The sequence below is a fragment of the Denticeps clupeoides genome, chromosome 13 (genome assembly GCF_900700375.1).
Source record: "Denticeps clupeoides chromosome 13, fDenClu1.1, whole genome shotgun sequence".
Lineage (NCBI taxonomy): Eukaryota > Metazoa > Chordata > Actinopteri > Clupeiformes > Denticipitidae > Denticeps > Denticeps clupeoides.
The window spans coordinates 19,667,081-19,691,906 of NC_041719.1; the positions used below are offsets into that span (position 1 = coordinate 19,667,081).

General features: G+C 40.3%; 1 protein-coding gene across 3 annotated transcripts in view; it reads right to left on the reverse strand.

Annotated features, from left to right (window-relative positions):
* Positions 1–24,826, reverse strand: part of pde4cb (phosphodiesterase 4C, cAMP-specific b) — a 61,848-nt gene that overhangs the window by 11,764 nt on the left and 25,258 nt on the right. The window contains exon 1 of one of the 3 annotated variants that reach the window (XM_028999910.1): positions 11,181–11,623. The exons of the other annotated variants lie outside the window; for them this stretch is intronic. Coding sequence (XP_028855743.1) covers positions 11,181–11,308 — 128 coding nt within the window. The 5' untranslated portion in view covers positions 11,309–11,623. Of the gene's footprint in view, positions 1–11,180; positions 11,624–24,826 lie in introns of those variants that run through there. 3 annotated transcript variants of the gene reach the window in all.

Genomic DNA, 24,826 nt, shown 5'->3' on the forward strand with positions numbered 1-24,826 from the left:
GAAGTACGTCAGCAGAAGGAGTCAGGAGGGCTCGGGAGCTGGGTGACCTTGACTCTGCTCCATTCCCTGTATTGTTCTGTTGGACGTAATGTTCCCATTCATGGTGGACTGCCGTCGGATCCTGGCTGACTCGTGGGAGAGGTTCTGGTCACAGGGAACCAGTGAATTTTTTTGGATTGCGAAACTGAGTGCTCCAGCAGGAAAAAGCAGTCAACAGTGTAACAGGCTCAGTAGAGGCTGACCTTTGTGTAGCATGTTTTATATCCAGTTGGCTTTGAGACAGTTGTGTTTTCTATCCTGACACAGAAGGGTTCGAGACCTGCAGGCTTTTGGGTTTCCTCTAAAAATTTTAAAATATATATTTCAGGTGCACATTTTATAAAAAAATCGAGAAGAGTGTAATTAAAATGTCAGACTGTGCATCATTATTGTACTGAATAGAAATCAACATGTTAACTGTTTACATAGAACACTTATATATAACTAAATCATATCAAATGCCCCAAAGATTGTCAAAGATGTCAGAGCACTCCAACTGTTTAATTCCCATATACACCCAGAGGGCAGCAGGTAACCATAGAAACACAGCTATGTCTAATGTCTACAAATGGAAGTATATGGGGCTCATTGGAGGTTTTTTCTAACAATTACTTCCATATTTATTCTTGATGATGACAGAGTGATTTTGATAATGCTTACACACAAACATGCTGCTGATAAAATGTGTTTTTTAAAAATATGAATTATTATTTTTATCAGCCAGAATAATCAGTTGAAATATAATTATCTCCATTGCTGTTGAGCGAGGAGCCCTGCTATCCCAGCAGCGTCAGATCAGCTCTGGATGTTTATGTGCGGAGTGCAGCAAGAGGGGGAGCGAGGTTGCCTCCACATCCCTCCAGCTCTGCGGTCATCTGATCCCTGTGCTGTGTGATCTGCGGTGAGAAAGTGGCGGCCCCTGCTTATCCATAGGCATTGGGAAACATGTTTGCTCAGGGATTCTATGACACGTCGAGCTGCACTTTGCTCTTTGTCAGTAAAGGTAATGAGAAGCCCTGATTTATGTGAACTGTATCTCCCGCATGTAGTGCCTGATAACACTTTAATGAAATCAATTCATTTATTACTTAATCATCAGCACAAATAATACTTGAGATATAATTACTGAGACAATAATTATGAACAGGCATAAATGTCACAGCAGGACAGATGACAATGATCATTGCAAATGTGGCTTGTCTTTGTTCATGGGAAGAAACCTCTACCACTATACGTTGCTCTTTAAATCTCATGTATGAAGACAAACATTAATTTGGGTGGATGCTGTTTTGTTCCATTCTACTGTTGGTGCTTGTAATCTGACTGATGTGAAGCAGAGGTAAGTTTTTACACAGTCAAAAAACAAAACTAGCCAGAAGAATATGACTGCTTCACCGTTGGTATGTATTCTAACAGTTAAACCCTAAAACAGAATTAATGCAGCTTTTCCATAATGCAGGACATACAGAATGAGGAACAAGACATCTGACATTTTGAGATGCAGCCAAAAAACAAATCATTCAAAAAATAATTCCAGATAAGATCAAAAGGCAGCTGTATGTAAACACTGCAACTGGCTTTAGAGGAAGTTCAAAATACAAATTTAACACAGTCCTTCATTGTATTGTGTGTTTCTGTCACCCTCACCAACCACTATAAACATGGCAGCATCACTGTACTGTCTGAGGCACCAATAGAAACCAGTGAAAAGAAGCCACTGTTTATGAAACAAAAAGCCCTGTGTCAAACACTGTTTATTGTAAAATATCCTTATTCTCATTGACCAATAACATTACCTGTCTAGAGAATAAGACAAAAATTCTTGAAAAAGTTAATGTTGGGATGATGAAGAACCTTTAATCAGTTCCACTACTGCCTAAAACCATGGAACAGTACTGTACATATCCATCACTTCATGCAGACTCGAATCACTAGCATATTCCAACATAGTGTTGTAGTTGTAGACCAGTCTCAAGACCATTTTCTGTGGTCTAGGTCTCTAGGTCTTCTGTGGTCTAGGTGCATCCTCACAGAACAGTATCATGATTTATTACACGGCTAAATTCTATTGCCCATTGCCCTCTACTTGCCACCTTCTATAACAAACATCCCCCGTTCCATCCCTTGTGCTATTTTACCAATGAATGCACAGTCCATTTAGGGCCAACAAATATCCAACAAATGAAATGGAATCCATTGGAAAACATGGAATTGCATATAATTGCCCTTTCTGGCCATGCGGTCATCTAAGGCAAAGAGGTTGTCAGTGTCGAATCCAGATCACTTACCCGATTGGTCCTGTGCAAACTCGGCAAACTCTTGGTGATTTTATTATCATGGCTCCTGTTCATTAAATATTCCAGGTTACCCCAATGATAATTTATTTTATACATTTTTATGTTGATTTCAAATGTGAAGCACTTTTATTTTCCAAATGGAAGAATGTGTAATGTTGTGAAATACGTCTTTGCATGAAATTCACATATTATTTACATGTAAATAGTTTACAAAAACACTCTCAAATATGGCAAGTCAACAGGGCCAATAATCATCAGGTTCATGATGCACTCAAAACCTGACTGCTTTGGAACTACATTTGAGTATCTGACATGTAACAACAACCATGCATGTTGTTTTAGGATATAATATATTTAGTTTTTACTTAAACAACTATAAAAAGGCACACAGTAGGTCCCCCACCATGTGCAGTGTCTTCAGCACAGAATATGTTCGATAAACAATACAATTCACCATTCCCCCCGATTTATTTTTACAACTCAGCTATTGATTAGCATCATCCACAGATCAGAAGAGATCAGTAACAGGTGTCATACAAACACACAAGCACACACAAATGTGTACAGAGAATTTTAAACTTAACCCTAGATAATCGCACATTCCCCCCCCAACAAGAGACGTTTCTATTATGTTATAGTTTTCTGTCTTTGTGAGGACATGTCCCCACTAATATATAAATATGTACACACTCACACACACAGCAGGTTTAGAGAATGCCACCACTGCATTCCTGAAAGCTTCCCCCTGTACCCCGCAGCCATTCCCATGACGTCAAAGTAGACTGCTTGGATGGACCGGAAGATAAGACAGCATGGGGGTGTGACTGGGGGTGTGAGTACAGATATTAAATATGTCCCAAAAACGGGACAAAAAAAACAGGGACTCCAATGCAGGTCGATGACGTTCACACTGCAATATGATACTAGCCACATGAAAACTCTGAATGACTTTATTGCTGAACTATCAGAAACATCTGTTGTTTCATATTATCCAATGATATATATATTTACTTCTAATAACATGAATATAAGCTTTTGACTAAGTAAGTCCATGTGAATGAATCTAGTGCAATTGAGTAGTTTTTTTATTGAGGAGCACTTCCTGTCAAAGCACCTTTTTCTTTTTTTTGATGAAGTACCACTCCTTCCCTCTTCTTCCACATGAATGTTCCCGACTCATAAACTTTTTTTCTGGAATCTGTGATGTTTTATACCCCTTATAGCAAAAAAATCTAGCAAGTCTTAGTTGCTTTAAACATGACATTCTTTCTGCAGTTAAGATACACATACCCTGTCAGTTTAAACTTTCTCTCTGTTCATTTATGTGTGAATATAGCTGAAGGCATGAAAAAGCTGATGTGCGTGGTTATGTCATCTTAAAATGAAACATTAAATACGGGGGGGGGGCAACTACTTTTACTATATATGTAGCCCATTGTTAAACTTGTTTTTCGTGGACCATTCCTTTGCGCTGGGCTATGTCTGAAAATGTCTGAATGTCAGAGCAGGATATTAAAGAAGAATGTGTACATTAGTTGTGGCAGAACTCCAAAGTTACACAGACAATACAGTCTAGATATTTAATTTTTACATAAAATATTTTCTGTGAAGGTGATAAATGTGATTTACATAAAGCCTTAAGTCCTCAGGAGCCTCCAGTTGAAATGGATGTGTAAACTCTGTGGATTCAGAGCACTATAAAAGGGTGCTCAAACGTATCTGCAACACATTAGGATACAGTACAGTACTTTGGAGGTGGGAAATTAAGTCTTGATCACAATTGTCTGCGCTCCTTTAAAACAAAGTGCTCTTTGTACATATTTATCAAGGCAAATTAGGCAAATCATTGATTCAAACTTGAAGAAGAAGAATGTGCTGTGGAGGATAGTGTTTCTGAATTGGTAGAGGAACTCTGCAAGACAGTTTCTCAGCTAACAAGTGTACAGATGTCCAAATCTGTATACCATATACCATAGAACAAGATATTCAGCTGGGATGATCTTGTCCTATGGACCCACAGGAGAGATCCCAGACTTTGTAGAGAACATACACATGTTGATCTTGGAAGGCAGTGTTTACTTCATTGTTAAGAAATTCAGTGCCTGGTACCAAGAGCATATCAGATATTTTCTTTTGGAACGCAGTAGACAAGTATCCCCTTACAGCTTACAGTACTGCAGGGAAGAGAATGGTTACACTGAAGCGTTACATCTGTTCAACATATTTGGTCTGTGTCAGTCACAGAAATGTTGATTTTGTGAATTCAATTAAATATCACACAAGCCTTCAGTATATAGATGCAGATTCCCAGCTCTACATGACATATTAAGCACACAGCCACAATTAAGGTTATTCTCCAGCTCTATCCAGAACCACACAGTGACAGTTACAGTGAAGGGGTCATATCACAACAATCCCTTAATGCAACCTCCAGAAGTGACACTGAACAAGCTTCCCCTGTTTCATGTAGTTCATCTGTAAGCTCATTAGGCAAGAGTAGATGTCATGGCCAACTGAATTCATAATTTCATGATTCTCTGTTGAAACTGAAATTAATCTTGAGAGAGACAATGAAACTTACAGAAAGGATGGCACATTGCTGAAAACTCAAAATATCAAGCTGGACATTCTTTACAAACTAGCCCAGTCCATTTTTACATACATTGCTTACCCATCCTCCCTGCAAGTTCTCTCTGTTGCTGAAGCACTTTTCAGAACACAACCTTCCCAAATTCTCCCAAACCACCCCTCTGCTACATTCCCTCCACTGGCTCCCAGTAGCGGTATGCATCAGATTCAAAATACTGATGCTGGCCTACAAAGCCAAACATGGAGTAGCACCATCCTACCTCACAGCCCTTATTATACCTCGCACTGGACCTCCTATACTCCGAGCCTCTAGTACTGCTCACCTGGTCACTTCATCTCTGAAGGTAAAAGGAAGACATTACTTTACTTTACTTTACTTTACTTTATTTGGCAGACGCTTTTATCCAAAGCGACTTACAATGGGAAGACACCAGCAATTCTCGTTCGATTTCTATAGAATATCAAGTATACAAACTAAGAGCGCTGATAAGGCTTAGACTTGTAGGACCCCCAATGATGCCAGAGGGCCATTAAAACAAGTTTAACAATGGGCTACATATATAGTAAAAGTAGTTGCCCCCCCCCGTATTTAATGTTTCATTTTAAGATGACATAACCACGCACATCAGCTTTTTCATGCCTTCAGCTATATTCACACATAAATGAACAGAGAGAAAGTTTAAACTGACAGGGTATGTGTATCTTAACTGCAGAAAGAATGTCATGTTTAAAGCAACTAAGACTTGCTAGATTTTTTTGCTATAAGGGGTATAAAACATCACAGATTCCAGAAAAAAAGTTTATGAGTCGGGAACATTCATGTGGAAGAAGAGGGAAGGAGTGGTACTTCATCAACATTAATCTCGACTCTTCTCTGTCTTGGCCCCTCTGTGGTGGAATGAACTTCCCCTTGAGGTCAGAACAGCTCAGTCACTAAGCACTTTCAAATGTCAGCTCAAGACCTTGCTCTTGTAACCTTCTTATTGTCTAACTTTTGTATAGAAAGTACAACATAGTGAATAAAAAGATTGTATTCATAGTTGGGGGTCCTAATGAACCAAAACTGATCAGTTCATCGATGGTAACATGAAAGCACGTTGTAAGTTGCTCTGGATAAGGTGGTCTGCCAAATGCCTTAAATGTAAATGTAAACCCATGTCTGAAGAATAGTGGGAGCTCCTCTGGCATCAGTGGATAGCATTAAATACAAAATGGCAAACTACAGACCAAAGTTAAGATGCTTTGGTATTCCCGAGGTTACATGCAATGCACTGAAACATAAACACCCTGATGACAAGAAAGCTGCAAAAAATGTAAAAAAGGCAAGAAGAGCAGAGGTTTATTACCTCCCACCCAACCCATCTGGTGAAGATGAGCACGGCATGGAGAAAGTAAGGGAAGAGGCCACCACTGCCCCCATAAATACATATTTACACAAAAGTTTTTTTGTGTAAATTTTTAAAGTTTAATGTCAAAATGATTCAGTGTTAGTCCAAAGAGTCCAAAATGTCTGAATAAGTCATATGGTGAAGTCATCTTTTTCTATATTTGTCTAAAGTTTGCACACAGCAAGATAAGAGTACAGGCCTGGTAGAGTATATAGCAAATATTTCCACTTTACATGTGTACATGACAGTGCACAACACATTTTCACAATAGCAAGGATACTGTGTATGAGTAATATATAATAATAATATAATAATATTATTGCATGTAATGTGTTGCCTTAATTTTATTGAGTAGCTGTAGTATTTTTTACAGTGTAGCCCTCTTTTACTGTACACCAAAAATGCAATATAGAAGATTTATAATCAGCTTGCTTGTTTTAATAGGTTAATAATGCTGCTTAAATGTTAAAAAAGGATACTAAATAATAATGCCTCACCAAAAACAACAAGAAAATTGTACATTTCTTTGAAATAATTCCATTAAACCATCATTGAGTTCATGTTCTGATATAGACAACTAGCAGGTCTTTATTTATGTAAATCCCAAGGAAAACTTTTGACATTACACTAGAGAACATGCCAGTTTCAGAATAGTAACTGTTGTCTTTTACATAAAAGTAAAACATAAAAGTATGTTTGATGCAGAACCACAATTTGGCATTAAGCAGAAACTATGCACTTCCCTCTCCCAACGCCATCCCATTTTATCACTCCTGAACACACACCGAGCTCAAATCAGGAAAGGAGGGTCAAAGGATGGTGGTTTTGGAGGTTTGCAGGTGTGGCACAATGAAATCAAAACAGAGCATTCCTGATGCCACCGCAGCTAATGGCCCTTTTTGGTGAGACGTCCACACCACTCACACCTTGTGTGCAAATGCACACATGTACAGAGCTCTTGAATAAACAATTCTCACTGTCAGGAAGACACAAAGATACACAAACATTCATAGTTCAGCCATTTCTGGCACAGACGAGTTGCCCATATATGCAAGTTGCCCATATATATTGTCAGGCTGGTAAACTGGAGCACCATGCAGCAGAAAAAAAAGATATTGTGTAAGCATGGCCGGTTCAGATCTTTAAAATCAATCGATGGTTCTGCGTGAGCTGTAGCTTACGTCAAGCAGTACTGGGAGGACCACACAATGGTGCACACACACATATACTGATCAGTGTCAGGATGTGCCTATGTGTATCGTTCTGATTAAGGCAGCGGTAGAAGGGGTCTTTTTTAGGGTCTTCCATTGATCCACTACCTCAGAACGCCTGTCACCCATTGAGCTGGCCAATTACACACTTCCCCCTGCCAAAACAATGAGGGGAACGGCAAACAGGTACAGATGGGGCTAATGAGTCTGCTTCAATAAAAGCAGCAAATTATGCCCTACAGTGAGGCAGGTCTTGCCACTTCCTCACCCAATTACCCCGTTAAGAGAGGTGCTGGTGAGAGAGACATTCCTGCTGCTCCACACACACAGGGCTGCACTGCTGCCGCACCGCCGGGGAACATGGGAACAAAACAACCACAGTGAGCCATTGGAGCAGACCTTCAAAACACCACATGCAATGAGAAAGACCAGCAAGCAAGATCGGCGAAGAAAAACCATACACACCATTTCATACTGCCGTAACACAGCAATACAACAACACAAGCAATAAAAGACAAAACAGGGCAGTGTATTGTCATAATGACAGTACGATACACATCATTTAAAAGTGAAGCGATTGTCATTGCGAAGCACTGCATCACAGCACACGGTGATCTCTACAAAATGTGTCCACTGCATTTAACTCATCACCATGATGAACAGTGGGCAGGTATGAAAGGCACCCAGGGAGCAGGGTGTGGGGACGGTATTTTGCTCAGTGGCACTTTGGCGATTTGGGTTTACCACTGCCCCATCATGACACTGTGTAAAGGCAGAATCATTTTGTGTGTCATTAAAATATAAGTAGAGTTCACTTTCGCATGTTTGTAACGCATATTGTACAGTTCAAAATATGAACAGTACTCAAGTGCTGAATCTATGATTCTTGTAATTTACAAGTAAATTACGTCAGAAAAAGTATCTATAGATCACATATACAAATAAAGCCAATATAATGTGTTGTAAATAGTATATGTAAAATAGATGATGTGTCATAAAAGAAAAGAAAAAAATTATGCTGTATGCTGATTTTTTTCTTAAACTCTTAACTGTGATTTTAGACAACACGCACAAAAACACTATTATGTAACCAATTTTAATACACTCAACACATAGCAAAAAGCAGACAATACAATATACAATACAATAAACACAACAATAAAACCAAAACAAAATACTAAAAGCATAACACATCATACATAATGTATCACATACCACATCACACACAATCCAATAAAGCAATTGTTTTCATTGCTTTTTGAGGACCTAGGAAAATCAATAATATGTGTATGATGTTCTACTGCCTCTAAATAACAAGACTAAACCTACATCCAACTCTCACCCAAATGCAAATTCATTGTCTATGCTGGATCACGCAACATTTGAAATCTCATAGGCAGACACAGACAGTCACACTAATTCACACAAACAGACAAAGTAGCTTGTGTGTCTGACCTCATATTGTGGGTTTGACGTCATTCATGGTTTCAGCTTTTATAAGAGATAATATGAACACAGCAGGGCTTGATGTAGGCAAGATAATGCAACAGAAGCCCTCAAACAGGTAGTTGCTTATAGAAACATCCGAGCAATAGAGAACCTGATCATTTATATTACCATCCCACCAACAGTCCCAAAACACTACAGGAACCTTAAGACAGTAAGGACAACTTTGTTACCAGACATAACTGATTAAGGGCAGAAACAGGAAGAGCTTCTTCAAGGTTTGTGTGATGCAGGCCTGACTCATAACTGCACAACAATTACCAAGAGGCTTGATATATTTGGTATTGGTAATCCCCACCACACACATCACTGATGTTGCCGCTGTGGTACATATGTGTGACGGAGCCACAGTAAAATCTAAGCCTTGCTTACCACCTTGTAACAAACACTCAGAGAAACCCACAGAGAGCTCAAATCTTACCACTTACAAAACAGAAATGCATAAAGGGATGAGAAACATTTCACAACATTTTGCTACACTTTTTTTGTTAAAATATGCCATAATTAACAGAAAAAGAATAATCATGTTTTTAGATTTTTAGCTTGTCTTGGCCACCTTAGGAAAACGGGGATGTTTTTCAACAGTCCTGAGAGAATTCCCTATGCTGAGGACTTTTTCATTTTTTCATTTAATAACCATGTCTTGAAGCTGGTGATGATGATAAAGTGCCGTCTTGAGAGTAATAAGGAGTGACTGAGGAATCCATAAAACTAACTTTGTAGTGTTAAACAAAAACATGGTGTCAAAATGTTTACCACCTTTAATGTGATGTATAATTACTTAAAAATACATGTCAAATAAAAAAAGTTGAATATTTACAATAATAGCACAAAAAGTATGATATGTTGGTTGAATAAATGGGCTTACCCATAAACTAATACTTTGTTGATGCACCTCTTCATTAAAATACAGTGTTTTCTTGAGTACACACTCTGATTAACTCCAAATAAACTTCAGCAGTTCAAGTGAGATGTTCCTGATATTTCCAGATATATTTGCCTGCTGCAGCAAATGCCATGGTTAAAAAAGAATCAAAGGGATCTCTTTGTTGAAAGGTACCAGTAAGAAGAATTGTAAAATTTCTGATTAAAGATCATTATATACCATGGAACAAAGTGAAAGTGAAAGTGAAGTGATTGTCATTGTGAAACACTGCAGCACAGCAAACGTGCACACAACAAAATTGGTCCTCTGCTTTTAACCCATCACCCTTAGTGACCAGTGGGCAGCCATGACAGGTGCCCGGGAAGCAGTGTGTGGGGACGGCACTTTGCTCAGTGGCACGCCAGTGGCACCTTGGTGGATTGGGATTCGATTGGCAACCTTCTGATTTCGATGCCGCTTCCTTAACCGCTAGGCCACCACTGCCCCCAGTCATCAAAAAGTGGAGGTAATTTTGGACAACAGTGATGTTGGACATCCATCCATAATTGATAAAAAGACAAAAACCAGACCGGGAGGCTGCCAAGAGACATACAGCAACACTGATGCAAGTACAGGTTGTGTAGTACATGTGATAATCTCTTGTATTCAACATATGTCTGGAGTATGGGGTAGGGGTGCAAGACAGAAGCCTCTTCTTACAAAGAAAAACATCCTATTCACAGCAAAAAATAGCAACAAATACTTCCCAAAAGCATGATGGAAAATGTGTTATGATCTGATGAAACCAAAAGGCCTTTTTGGTGCATCACCAAATAAAACAAACATAACAACAGACCATACCGTAGCAGTATTATGCTTTGGGGTAGCTTTTCTGAGACGAAACTAGGGCTTTATTCAAGGTGGAGGGAATTAAGCTAATTTTGGCTCAAAACCTGTAGAAAGCTGAAAATGAATCCAATCAAAAAAGAATGGCTTCACTTTTGTTTCCACTATACCTATATTCAACTGAAAAAAGAATGAATATGGTAGGTACACATGCTCAGTGAAAGTAAATGATACTTGTGGAATATGAGTAAAGGTAAAGTTTTCCCTAGTCGGAAAGTCAGTAGTGGTGTGAGGTAGAAAAGTGTGCCTACTTTGCTATCCCACCACATATTTAGGTACATCAGTAAAGCCTCCTAATAACAATCAGCCCTCTCACAGACAGAACAGAATTAAAAAGCCAAGAGCAGCAAAGACAGAGTTGAAAAAGTGAACACTTTACCGCCGGCGTTTCTGCACGATGTCAATAGGCCGGTTGACAGCGCATGGTGACCCGCAGATATTCCCATGTCTGGCTTTAAACGAACGGTCTGTCTGAGGGAGGAACACACAGTTGGTCGGCAAACTCATTTTTTCTCCCCCTCACTCTCTCCCTCACTTCGCTCTTCACTGCTGCTGCCTGGAACAGCTGTTGAGGGGGTCAGTGGGGGGGTGGGACTCTAGTGCACACTTGCCCTTTTTCTTTCACAAGTCTGTGCCTTCCTAAAGCAGCACCTGGTTTCCATGATGGCTTCAACTCCACGTCAAAAAAAAAAGAAAATAGAAAAAACAAACCAGATTTTTTAGATGGAGGTTCTAGGAGTCCCACTTCTACTCCAGAAAAGTACCTCTGCCGTAGACATCGATAATCCAATTTTTTACCCAGGCTGGGAACGTCTTAGTGTTCAGTTGCTGAACTGGCAAAAAGCAAGTCAGTCCCCGAGCACATGTTCCTAAACACACAGTGTCTGAAAGATGAAACCTAACCCATGGGCCGAGAGAGAGAGAGAGAGAGAGAGAGAGAGAGAGAGAGAGAGAGAGAGAGAGAGAGGGGCAGTGCTCGATCTGACTTAGAAGTCAGAGGCAGAGTGAAACTCCTCAGGTGAGTGATTTGATGCCTGCTCTCTCTCCCTCTGTAGTGGGCCAGGATCTAAGACAGCTGGAACTACCTGAACATAGCATCACAGTATAGGCTTGTTTTGGGTGTTTACATTAAAAGTGCGTATCTGTGTGTAGGATGTATTTTTTCAGCCTTATGGGTTAACCCCTTCCTGACTCTTTTATCTATTTATAGATAAACCTTACACTGCTCACTTGTATTTTTGAAAATACATCTTCATTCCTCATGAGGCCAGTACGACAATAGATGGCAGCACAAACACACGCTGCCAACACTACATAGCTACGGAAACTCATCACCATGTTGTGTGTGTGTATGAGAGACACTGTTCCCTGTAATATATTTTATTGATTATATGTATCTACACCTAGTTTTATTACTGATCAGTAAGGTGTAGTGTATCCATAAAAAAGAAAGTATTCAGGACTGTAACTGAAGGCATTTACTGAGAACACCCCACTGGTCTTTACTAAACAGAATGCATATATTCAAAAGACAACAGATAAAAAAAGTTAAGAACCAAGTTTAATCGATTTTCTTTCTGTGAAATGTCTGATTAACAGCAATACACTCCAGAAGAGCTACAGTGAAGAATCTGCTAACAGATATTCTATCATCAAATGTGGGGTAAATATTTAAATATTGGTTCTGTGGTGTGGGAGCTCATGCTTGGGGTGACAGGCAGAGGATGGAAGGAAGAGAGAGTGAAAGAAAGAAAGAAAGAAAGAAAGAAAGAGGCAGAGACAGACTAACCATATCCTATTATTGTTGCAAGTCATGTTTATGTCCTGTTGACAATGAAGAGATGTAATCAGTGTTATTCAGAAGTGCACACACTTTTGCAGACTTTTGCAAATGTGCTTACAGAGGTTTGGGAGCCTACATAAAATGAGTCTTTGTAAAGTAAAAATAAAATTGTAATCAAATAATTTATTGCTATCTAACAATAAAACCATAAAATTAAAATATATATGTGTGTGGCATTTTGGAACCTGAGAAGATGCAAACTTTTCATAAACAAATTAAATATGGTAAAACAGCACCACCAACTGGTGTTCCTCATAAAAGCCAGAATCATTAACACATACCTTTACAGTGATGAGAATCACAGAACTGCACAGAACAAGACTAAAAATAGACACCAGACTTGTTTTTAGCCTCTAATCCTCTCCCCCCAATATATTAAAAAGCACAATAAATTCTCACATCATGGCTGCAGATCACCAGTCCAGATCATGCCAGCACACACACACACCATTGACACACTAGTCACACTCGCATTCACCCCTACAGACAATTCACCTAGTATCTATTCCCTTGGGGGTAGTGGAAGGTGAACTTGAGAACCCATAGGAAACCTGCACCAACATGGGGAGAGCACGTAAAATTTCTGCAATTTCTGCCAAGCATAATTTTGACTTCAACAGAAGGTGTAAAGATATCTTCATATTAATTTTGTTTTAAATGATTATAATTATTATAATTATAACTAGCCCTTTGGTGGGCTGGCACCCCACATAGTGTGTGATCCGGCCTTATACCCAATGACCCAGGACAAGCTCTTGCACCCACAAAACTAATGTGAATTAAGCCAACATGAATAGTGAGTGAGTTAAATAATACTTATACTACACTCATTGAAATGTTCTGTCAGAAGCTGACACAATACAAAGCATTGCAGTTTTGTATTTGTCACAGTTTTAAGAGTTAATTCGACAAAGTTTTCAATAATTTGATATATAGATCAACCTGCCCTTCCTCTATAGGTGTTGAATCCTTTGAGCTTGAGAAAAAGCACACCACTATTCAAAGATCTGTCTGGATTTCATGTGTCACAATAGCTAACTAATCAAAGTAACCAGAAATAATTTACCAGAAGAATGAAGGAAAAAAAAAAAAAGATGAACTATACACACAGTGTCTGTACAGCTCTAAACACACACACACACACACACACACACACACACACACACACACACACACACACATCAAATCCTGAAGAAATTCATTTCCACCAGAAACAGTCTCCCCCCACAAAAGTTCACTTCACCAAGCTGAAGTGACTGAAATCCAATATTTTCCCTAAATGTGGTCTGATTTGTTTCAGGCTCGTACAGGGAGACAGAAATCCAATCTTTCCATTCCATATGCAGTCCTATATTTGCGGTTATGTGGCATAAACATGATCAGCCAGGACACACCTTTACCATTGCCAAGACTCAAAGCTTTAATCTCCTTCAAATGGAAGATAGTTGATGAGTAAACTATGATGCCCTATTGATCTGAAACATGAAGACATTTCTTCAACAACATCCTCCTTTGTTTTACTCATTTTATTCTTCTCATTTACATTTATTCATACATTATTCTTACATTTATATCCCTATCCAGAGCAATGTACAATCAGTAGTTACAGGCAGTAGTATTGTAATACACTGCAGCACAGCACATGGTTCACACAACGAAATGAAAGGCACCCGAGGAGCAGTGTGTGGGGACTGACCCTGTAAAGTCTAATCAGGATCGAAATCTTTTTTTCAGAGTCAAATAGAGATGTAGTAATGGATTTTGGATGTTTGTTTATCTTGCATTTCCTTATGACTCGTTTTGTGTTTAAAACTTGATTGCATCATTTAGAGCAGATAATTCGAAGCTGCCTGAAGTAATATTTTATCATGACATAATGTCATGACTGCAGTCACACTGTCCCACATTCAGTAGCCGACCTGGAAAGAGACTGAACCCAGCACGTCGGCGAGTATAAAAGGGCTGCTCACACCTGAAGACACAAACTGATCACTCTCTTGACGGCCACTCAACACAGACCATGATTCCTGGATGATCCTTACCTGCTCTTGGTTGCTACCCTTTGCTCCCCTCAAGACGCTGCTCCTGCTTCCACTTCTTATGGTTCCCGGTTCCCCTGGCACTGACCGTTTCTGTCTAACTCCCCTCCAGCCTCTGGTCCCACACACCCGTCACTACACGGGAGAGCACAGATTCATTCCCGCCATTGAAACAATGTCCAGACGGCATCACTTTCAAACCATTGCATGAACACCTATCTAACCCTCCAAACCAGAGTAACAGCTGAATCGTGTCTCCGAAAAAAAAAATTCAAGCTCACCAGCCAATCAAATAATACAAAAAATTAATATTCAGACTACTTTTCAACGTATGCGGTGAACATCACTATGATGGACAAGGATTCAACAGAAAAATGTGTTATTGGTTGCAGAAGATCACTTTTTCCATCCTTCCACTGCTGGAGGAAAACAATAGCAAAAAAAAAGCTGCCATCTATGACATACGCAGTGAGATGGGGCAGAATTATTAGTTTAAGGTGTGAAAGAACTATCGTAAATTGATTCATCAATCAATTCAGCCTTCTCATAGCAATCAAATGGGTGGCTGACAAGACTGCAATACACTGCGACACAAAGAGTGAAAAGATTTCAAACACACACACCAAATGAGAGAAAAAATGTGGTCATAACTAACAACAAAGTGACTCAACTGAAACAACCACAAAAGCTGTGAAGTGCCAATTAATTACAATTAGATGGACTATTTTCCTGTGGAAAACACCTCCTGGAGAGTCTGGCAGCACTGGCTGGTACCAGTGTTCATATCCAAGATACAATAAAGACCCCCCCGCCCAAAAAAGTAATCAGTTTAAATCTGGCAAAAAAATTATCACGATATACTTTCTCAATTTTCAGCCATTTTGGACTTGTAGATAGGAACATTATCATGCTCCCCCAACCCACCCCCTTTGAAATCAGATTTTGAAATTTTATCAGCATTTGAACCCTGTTAAATACCAATATAATCTATGTTTCTGAATATAATTTCAGTGTATAATTTCCAATGGCAATACATTCACAGTAAAAAATATAAGCACCAAAAATTTAAATAAGATTATTCAGCTTGCTCCACTCTTGAAATTCAGGCTCAGGCTCATGATCCTCCACTGTACCAATAACATTTATTGGATTTCAAAGTTATCATAAACTCAAGAATATGAAGCTTGCCCACAATGAAATCTAATTGTTTTAGTTTGCAAAATAAGCCAATCAGGATGCACACGCAGTGTTCCACAAATACACATGTACTCTCTCTCCCACATTCTCAGGGGAGGTCCTAGCCGATTTGGTGCCCTGGGCAAACACCTCCAACCCCACCCCCAAACATAATACATATTAAGAATAATATATTAACATATTTTATTGTAAAACCATCAGTTTTTATCAAGACCATACTGCATTTGACCAGGTAAAAATGTATTGGGCTTTGAGCTCCATTTTCCTTCTTTGTTAATTTTGCACTCCAGTTTCACCACAATGTAAATGAATAGACACTTTAGTGCGCAGATTCTGTTTGACAATATTTTAAATGGATGAAATATGTTTTATCTGGAAAATAATGGTTATTAGATGCCATGTTGCCCTTAGCAAAAACTGCCACTTCACATTCCATGTGAACATGTGATGGAAATGGTAATGTATTGCATGCATGTTTGCTGGATATTTTATGCAATTTTCAGGCATTAAGGAGCCACTATCAATATGTGAGAGATTCCTGCAACTTCTGAGAGACTTGGGATATCTGGCAGATAGTGTTGTTTTCATCAATGAAATTTATGACAAAATATTTTTGTTAACAATATTTTTTGTGAACAATATTTTTGTTTCACATGACAAAGACGAGACAAGATGCAACAAAATGCAACCAGATGCAACAAAAAAGGTTGTCACAATAACTGTAACGTAATATATAATGTAATAATAAAAACAAGACTAAATATGAGATATAGAATAAAAGCTAAATACATGTCTCTTAATTTTTGTTGACAGAAAAAGTAAGTCTTCTGATGGATGAACAGAGGGAGATCTTTGGACGCACGTTCTTTACAATAAAGTGGAAAAGAAAACAGAACATCTGGTCGAAGAATATGGAACAAATCAGAGCGTCTTCTGGAATGAACGTAGTGTATCCTTGAGTCTATAAGATAACAATAATATAATAAAATTAGGTGGGTTTAGGTGGGTTAAGTGGGTTTGACAAAAAGAAAATGTTATTTTAGTCCGTTCTACTATTGCAAATTGTTTAGTGTCATTTAGAAAAACCATGAAAGTTTAAAAGTTAAAGTGAAGTGATTGTCACATGTGATACACAGCAGCACAGCACACGGTGCACACAGTGAAATTTGTCCTCTGCATTTATCCCATCACCCTGAGTGAGCAGTGGGCAGCTATGACAGGCGCCCGGGGAGCAGTGTGTGGGGACGGTGCTTTGCTCAGTGGCACCTCAGTGGCACCTTGGCGGATCGGGATTCGAACCAGCAACCTTCTGTTTACAGGGCCGCTTCCTTAACTGCTAGGCCACCACTGCCCCGTAATGAAAGGGGTTCAAATAGAAATATTACAAAAAGAATAATAAATGAATTTGATGCAGTTAAACTCACATCTGCTGCTGCACTAGCTGCTCTACTAGCGTGCATTTTATTTACGTTTTAAACTCTACTAAAACAATTAATAAGGGCTTTCTAATGACAAATGAAGCCTTTTAATAGTGATAGTGGCACTTGGAATGCTTTGTACGTTTGGAAGGCATGGTGGTCAGTGGAGTTTTTAGGGGAGGGAAATTCTCTGAGCGAACAAATCAGGGTAGTGGTTGTGCCTAACGGGTAAGGAAACAGAAGATTGCTGGTTCAGGTTCCGAACCGCCAAGGTGCCACTGAGGTGCCACTGAGCAAAGCACCGTCCCCACACACTGCTCCCTGGGTGTCTTTCATGGCTGCCCACTGCTCACTAAGGGTAATGGGTTAAATGCAGAGGACACATTTTCTTGTGTGCACCGTATGCTGTGCCGTGTTTCACATTGACAATGATAAAAGGGAGGTAACCCTTCCCCTTATGACAACATCTGAGCTGCTGCTTACTGATTGGTGAAGCAAAATGGCCAAAGCTTTACATCTATCGCCATTTCTAGCCACCGCAGGACCATAGACAGGCAAGGGGAACTTGTATTAATGTAATGAATCATTTACGTTTTGACCCATTTAATGTCTTTTTATGTAATTTCTAATGTACCCTAAACTTTTTAATGGTAGTGTATGCAATGTGAGCATTAATGTAGGCCCTTTACAGTCTTGGGTACAAGGTATTATAAGATGTTCGTACAACTGAGCACATTAATTCAATGGGTGTTGAAAACACATGTCCAACATACAATAGAATCCACCGACAGCCAAGAAAGTACAGAATCTCTATTAACAAATTGCAGTTTTCAGTACCTTGCTAGTCATGTGCTATGTGCTTGATTTCATCCCTTGAAATACCCTCACTGATTGACCAGGGCTACTTGTACAAACATAGTACACTCACAAATGAAAGGCATTTTAGCTCAAGACTTTCATCATATAACAATATTGAAATAATCAAGCCTATAACTGGCATTACTAAGAACCATAATTAAGCATGATTACCAATCTATCCACTTTTCCTTTCATATTGAAAGTAAAACAGTCTGATTCTGACAGTCTCACATTTATCATTAGATTAAGATAATGAGCTTTCAGCACGAGGTTAGAAACCACATATAGCAGAAAGGCTGTAGGATATAAGTAGGATGTTCCTCTGCTCGGCTGCAGATCTTGACCTTCGCAAGAAAAAATAATAACGGACATAGGTACATTCTTAAAACGCTGACATTTGAAGTATAAGCACTTAAATGCTACTGTGACTGAAGGCTCATATGTCTGACATTTACCAGTTTTACAGTGAGAACTCAACAGGGAGTGAATTACAGTAATTATATTAAAGAGCACAGACACTAGGGAATGGGATCTGAAACCGATTGACTTAAACAGACTGAAACTGGAACAAACTAGCACAGATCTATTCAATTCATCTGCCAGATGTGTTCCAGACTGTTTCCAGCATCATTCTGCTTAAATTGTAACCATCTAAGCAACCAGTCCTTGAAAAATTATAGTTTAATAAAAAGGGGAATTAAATACAAATAAAGCTGGTGAAGATATATAAGTGACCTTCCCTGACCCAAAATTGCAGTAAGAAAGCTTTTAAGTGGGTTAGGAATAATAGTGCAGTGTGCAGGAAATGGTCAAGTCTCTAACTGATAATGTAACACAGCTAAGCAAAGAAAATAAAAAAATGAGAGATAACATGGTATTTTCAAGCATCTCGGAATCAGCGGACGAAAATGTAAAATATTTATCAAGATTTATGCACAGCACCTCCATGTATGCTAGTGTCACCACATCAAGTACATCTTCACAGTGCGTAAAGACATATAACAAAAAGTTAGGTATTGTCAGTATACAGTGGGGCAAAAAGTCAGCCACCAATTGTGCAAGTTCTACCACTTAAAAAGATGAGAGAGAAATGAATTTATTGGCAAATTATGGTTAAAAATTAGTATCTGGTCACTAACAAACAAGCAAGATTTCTGACTCTCACAGGTTCCTCTCACAGGTTCCTCTGTCCTGCACTCATTACCTGTATTAATGGCACCTGTTTGAACTCATTATCAGTATAAAAGACCCCTGTCCACAACCTCAAACAGTCACACTCCAAACTCCACTATGGCCAAGACCAAAGAGCTGTGTAAGGACACAGAAACAAAATTGTAGACCTGCACAAAACTGGGAAGACTGAATCTGCAATAGGTAAGCAGCTTGGTGTGAAGAAATCAACTGTGGATGCAATTATTAGAAAATGGAAGACATACAAGACCATTGTTAATCTCCCTCGATCTGGGGCTCCATGCAAGATCTCACCCCGGGGGTCAAAATGATTACAAGAACGGTGATCAAAAATCCCAGAACCATACGGGGGGACCTAGTAAATGACCTGCAGAGAGCTGGGACCAAAGTAACAAAGGCTACCATCAGTAACACACTAAGCTGCCAGGGACTCAAATCCTGCAGTGCCAGATGTGTTCCCCTGCTTAAGCCAGTACATGTCCTGGCCCATCTGAAGTTTGCTAGAGAGCATCTGGATGATCCAGAAGAGGATTGGGAGAATGTCATATGGTCCGAAGAAACCAAAATAGAAATGTCTTGTAAAAACTATACTTGTCGTGTTTGGAGGAGAAAGAATGCTGAGTTGCATCCAAAGAACATCATACCAACTGTGAAGTATGGGGTGGAAACATCATGCTTTGGGGTTTTATTCTGCAAAAGGACCTGGACGAATGATCTGTGTAAAGGAAATAATGAATGGGGCCATGTATCATGAGATTTTGAGTGAAAACCTCCTTCCATCAGCAAGGGCATTGAAGATGAAACGTGGCTGTGTCTTTCAGCATGACAATGATTCCAAACACACCGCCCGGGCAACGTAAGTGGCTTCGTAAGAAGTCTGTGTTACATTTACAGCATTTATCAGATGCCATTATCCAGAGCGACTTACAATCAGTAGTTACAGGGACAGTCTCCCTGGAGCAACTTAGGGTTAAGTGTCTTGCTCAGGGACACAATGGTAGTAAGTGGGATTCAAACCTGGGTCTTCTGGTTCATAGGCGAGTGTGTTACCCACTAGGCTACTACCACCCAGCGACCCAGGTCTTCTGGTTCATAGGCGAGTGTGTTACCCACTAGGCTACTACCACCCAGCGACAGCCCCAAAACATCACTGCTCTAGAGGAGATCTGCATGGAAGAATGGGCCAAAATACTAGTAACAGTGTGTGAAAACCTTATGAAGACTTACAGAAAATGTTTGACCTCCGTCATTGCCAACAAAGGGTATATAACAAAGTATTGAGATGAACTTTTGTTAGTGACCAAATACTAATTTCCCCCCATAATTTGCAAAAAAATCAGAGGATCTGATTTTCTGGATTTGTTTTCTCATTTTGTCTCTCATAGTTGAGGTATACCTATGATAAACACATTTAACACATCATTGTTAATAATGGGGCCGTGGTGGCCTAGCAGGTAAGGAAGAAGACCCGTAATTAGAAGGTTGCCCGTTCGAATCCCGAGTGCCACCAAGGTGCTACTGAGCTCACACTGCTCCCGGGCGCCTTTCATGGCTGTATTTTAAAAGAATTTTTAGAACCCATGCCAACACGACATTTGAGAATGCAAGGGGAGGCATAGGGTCGTCTCACACCCTCGCTCTCTGTTCGCCATCTGGGTCTGGGGGCTGAGAGGAAATCTTGCTGCCTGTTTGAGGTCTGGGCTGGTGAGATTGCTGCTGCGGGGACTTGGTGGTCTTCTTGCATACCCCAAATGTGAAGAGAGACAGTCTCCTGGGTCTGAGGCAGACTGCCCCTCTTAAGCTCAGTGGCAGCTCAATGGCACCTAGGAGGATCAGGATTCGAACCTTCTGCAACCTTCTGATTATGGGGCCGCAATTCCCCCCTTCAACACTCCCTGCCGTTGGATGATGCCCCCCGACCGCTAGAGCGTTGGTGGTTCTGAGCGTATGGGGCAGGGAGCCCAGTAGTACACTGGCTCACTCCTGGGGACTGCTTGCTGGCCCTCCTGGCTCTGTTGTGTCCCTAGCAGGTACTTTGATCTTTGGGTCACTGGGCCCATTACCTGGTCTGCCCAGGTGCCCCCTTCCTCCTTCCTGGGTTCTCCTCTGCCCTTATTTAGGTGGGGGCTGCAATTGTTAGTGCGGTTGCCCTCTTATGAATCCTATGCTCTGTGGAGGTCTTTGGATGTCTATTGCCAGGGCCTCCTACATGTTGGCTTCATGTCCTGGGGTGGACGGGGCACTCTATTAACCACTTACATGGAGAAACCTTGTGGGCATTGGTGCATTCACATACACAGGTGTGCACTAAGGGCTACACATACAGTGGAGGAAATAATTATTTGACCCCTCGCTGATTTTGTAAGTTTGTCCAATGACAAAGGAATAAAAAGTCTCAGAATTTCATTAAGTGAAATAAGTATTTGAACGCTCTAACAAAAAAAGACTTAATACTTAGTGGCAAAACCTTTGTTTGCAAGCACAGAGGTCAAACGTTTCTTGTACTTGATGACCAAGTTTGCACACATTTTAGGAGCCATTTGTCAACTCCTCTTTGCAGATCATCTCTAAATTCCTACGGTTTCGAGGCTGTCTCTGTGCAACTTTGAGCTTCAGCTCCCTCCATAGGTTTTCTATTGGATTTAAGTCAGGAGACTGACTAGGTCACTCCATGACCTTAATGTGCTTCTTCATGAGCCACTCCTTTGTTGCCTTTGCTGTATGTTTTGGGTCATTGTCGTGCTGGAACACCCATCCACGATCCATTATCAATTTCCTGGCAGAGGGAAGGAGGTTGTCACTCAGGATTTTACGATACATGGCTCCGTCCATTTTCCCGTTGATGCGGTGAAGTTGTCCTGTGCCCTTAGAAGAAAAACATCCCCAAAGCAAAATGTTTCCATCTCCATGCTTGACAGTGGGGACGGTGTTTTGGGGGTCATAGGCAGCATTTTTCTTCCTCCAAACACGGCGAGTTGAGTTAATGCCAAAGAAGCACCTTCTCCCAGTCACTCTCTGAATCATTCAGGTGTTCATTGGCAAACGTCAGACGGGCCTGCACATGTGCCTTCTTGAGCAGGGGGACCTTGCGAGCACTGCAGGATTTTAATCCATTGCGGTGTAATGAGTTTCCAATGGTTTTCTTGGTGACTGTGGTCCCAGCTACTTTGAGGTCAATTGTTGTCAACAGTTGTCACCTCCTCTCCCAGCTTCTTGCTAATTTTGTATCCCATTCCAGCATTGTGCAGGTCTACAATTTTGTCTCTGACATCCTTGGACAGCTCTTTGGTCTTTCCCATGTTGGAGAGTCTGCCTTGATTCTGTGGACAGGTGTCTTTTATACAGGTGACTAGTTAAGGCAGGTGTCATTAATGAGGGTGACTAATTGAGTAGGGGTGTGGGAGCCAGATGGTTGGTAGGGGTTCAAATACTTATTTCACTCAATGAAATGCAAATCAGTTTCTATCTTTTATTTAAAGTTATTTTTTCAATTTTCCTTTTGATATGCTATCTGTCACTGTTAGAATAAACCTAACATTAAAATGATACTGTTCTGAGAGTTTTCATTTCTTTGTCATTGGACAAACTTACAAAATCAGCGAGGGGTCAAATAATTATTTCCTCCACTGTAAGGGCTCACACAGGCGCGCTCACATACACTCACTGCCCTAGAGCAGCTGAACATGTCTTCTATTATTAGTATATTAAATAATATAATAAATATATTAAAATGTTTAATATCCATTATTTGTGAAAATGAAGTGATTGTCATTGTGAAGCACAGCAAACACAGCACCAGGTGCACACAACAAAACATGTCCATCACCCTTAGTGAGCAGTGGGCAGGCATGAAAGGTGCCCAGGGAGAAGTGTGTGGGGTCGCTGCTTTGCTCAGTGGCACCTTTGCAGCTCGGGATTCAAACCGGCAACCTTCCAATTACAGGTCCGCTTCAGGCCACAACTGGCCCTGAAAGATGCACCACTCCCAGAGCAATACTGGATTGATATTAATGGATACGTAGCCCTCCGCTGGGGGACATATCAGATATTAAACTGATAGGAACAGATCTTGTTGCTGTGTTTTTTCTGCAGTTTCTTTTTTTGTCAGTTTAAGCAGGTGCAGAAGCAAATGATCTGTGTTTGTGCCCCATCCTTCTCCAAACCCCAAACCTTTTTCTCCTCCACCTGCTGACAACCAGTCATGTCTGTTGTGATTGTAGCAAGTTAAATAAGAAAAATAAACATATTATAATTTATTGAAGAAAAAAAGGTAGTCAATGATGACAGCACACTTTTTTTTGTGTCAACTGTGTTACTGACAGGCCATTCGCCAAAATGGCGAACTCTGCACGCACATCCCTCAGCACCACAGTCCATATTCATAAACAGCTTCTTCCATGCTAGCACTGATGAGTAGTGATGTGTGTAAAAACTGATTTTCATATCTGCCTTCTCCTATAGTAAGGTATGTTCAGTGATAAAGCTGTTAGTCACTAGATTTCCCTATTTTGCTTAAACATCTAACATACCCAAATTATTTCTATAATCATTTTGAATCCTGTGTGAGATCAGCATGGGGCCTGAAACACTTAACCTAATTGGGTTAGATGGTATAGTCATTGCAGAACAGTCACTGGTTGCTGGAGAGGCTATGATTCGTTCCATTGGTCCATCTGGTCCATGAAGACTGGGGGCCAAGAATATCTTCAAACATCCACTGCAAGTATAAAGAATTAAAATAAGCCAAAACAAATCTATCCACTGGTGCTTCAGAGGATATTTAGATGATTGCCAGTAATTTCTGGAAATTGTAGTGCAGTGATTGATGCTATTTCATGCGCCGCATCCACTGAGCATTTGTGCAATGAGATAGCATGGCCAACAAATATTTTGTGTGACCAGCTGTCACTGGCATACATTAAATATTGGGACACATGGGCCAAGGAAAAGGTGGGATGCAGAATTAGAAATGGACCAGTCTTGTTGTACCACATGTACATGGATCTGAGTGATGGATCTTTTTCCTTTAGAAGGCCAGATATGTCAGTTCCAGTTACTTGGATACAAATCCAGTTGGGTGACTACAAGAAGATAAGATAAGATAAGATAAGATAAGATAAACCTTTATTAGTCCCACAAGTGGGAAATTGCACTTGTCACGGCAGAAAGTAGACAGAAGCAGAAGGTAATAGCAGCAAAAACATCCCCAGTGGAGATGCTGCTTCCCCAGCAGACCACACCGTGAAACACCTGATGCCACTACAGAGTCATAAAAAGTCTTTAGGAGTGGCCCCTGTACTCCAAAAGACCTGAGCCTCCGCAGCAGGTACAGCCTGCTCTGCCCTTTTTTATAAAGTGCATTAGTGTTATGAGTGCAGTCCAGTTTATTGTTCAGGTGAACACCAAGGTACTTGTAGCTCTCCACTGCCTCAATGGCCATACCCTGGATGTCCAGTGGTTGCAGTGGAGGATGTTTGTG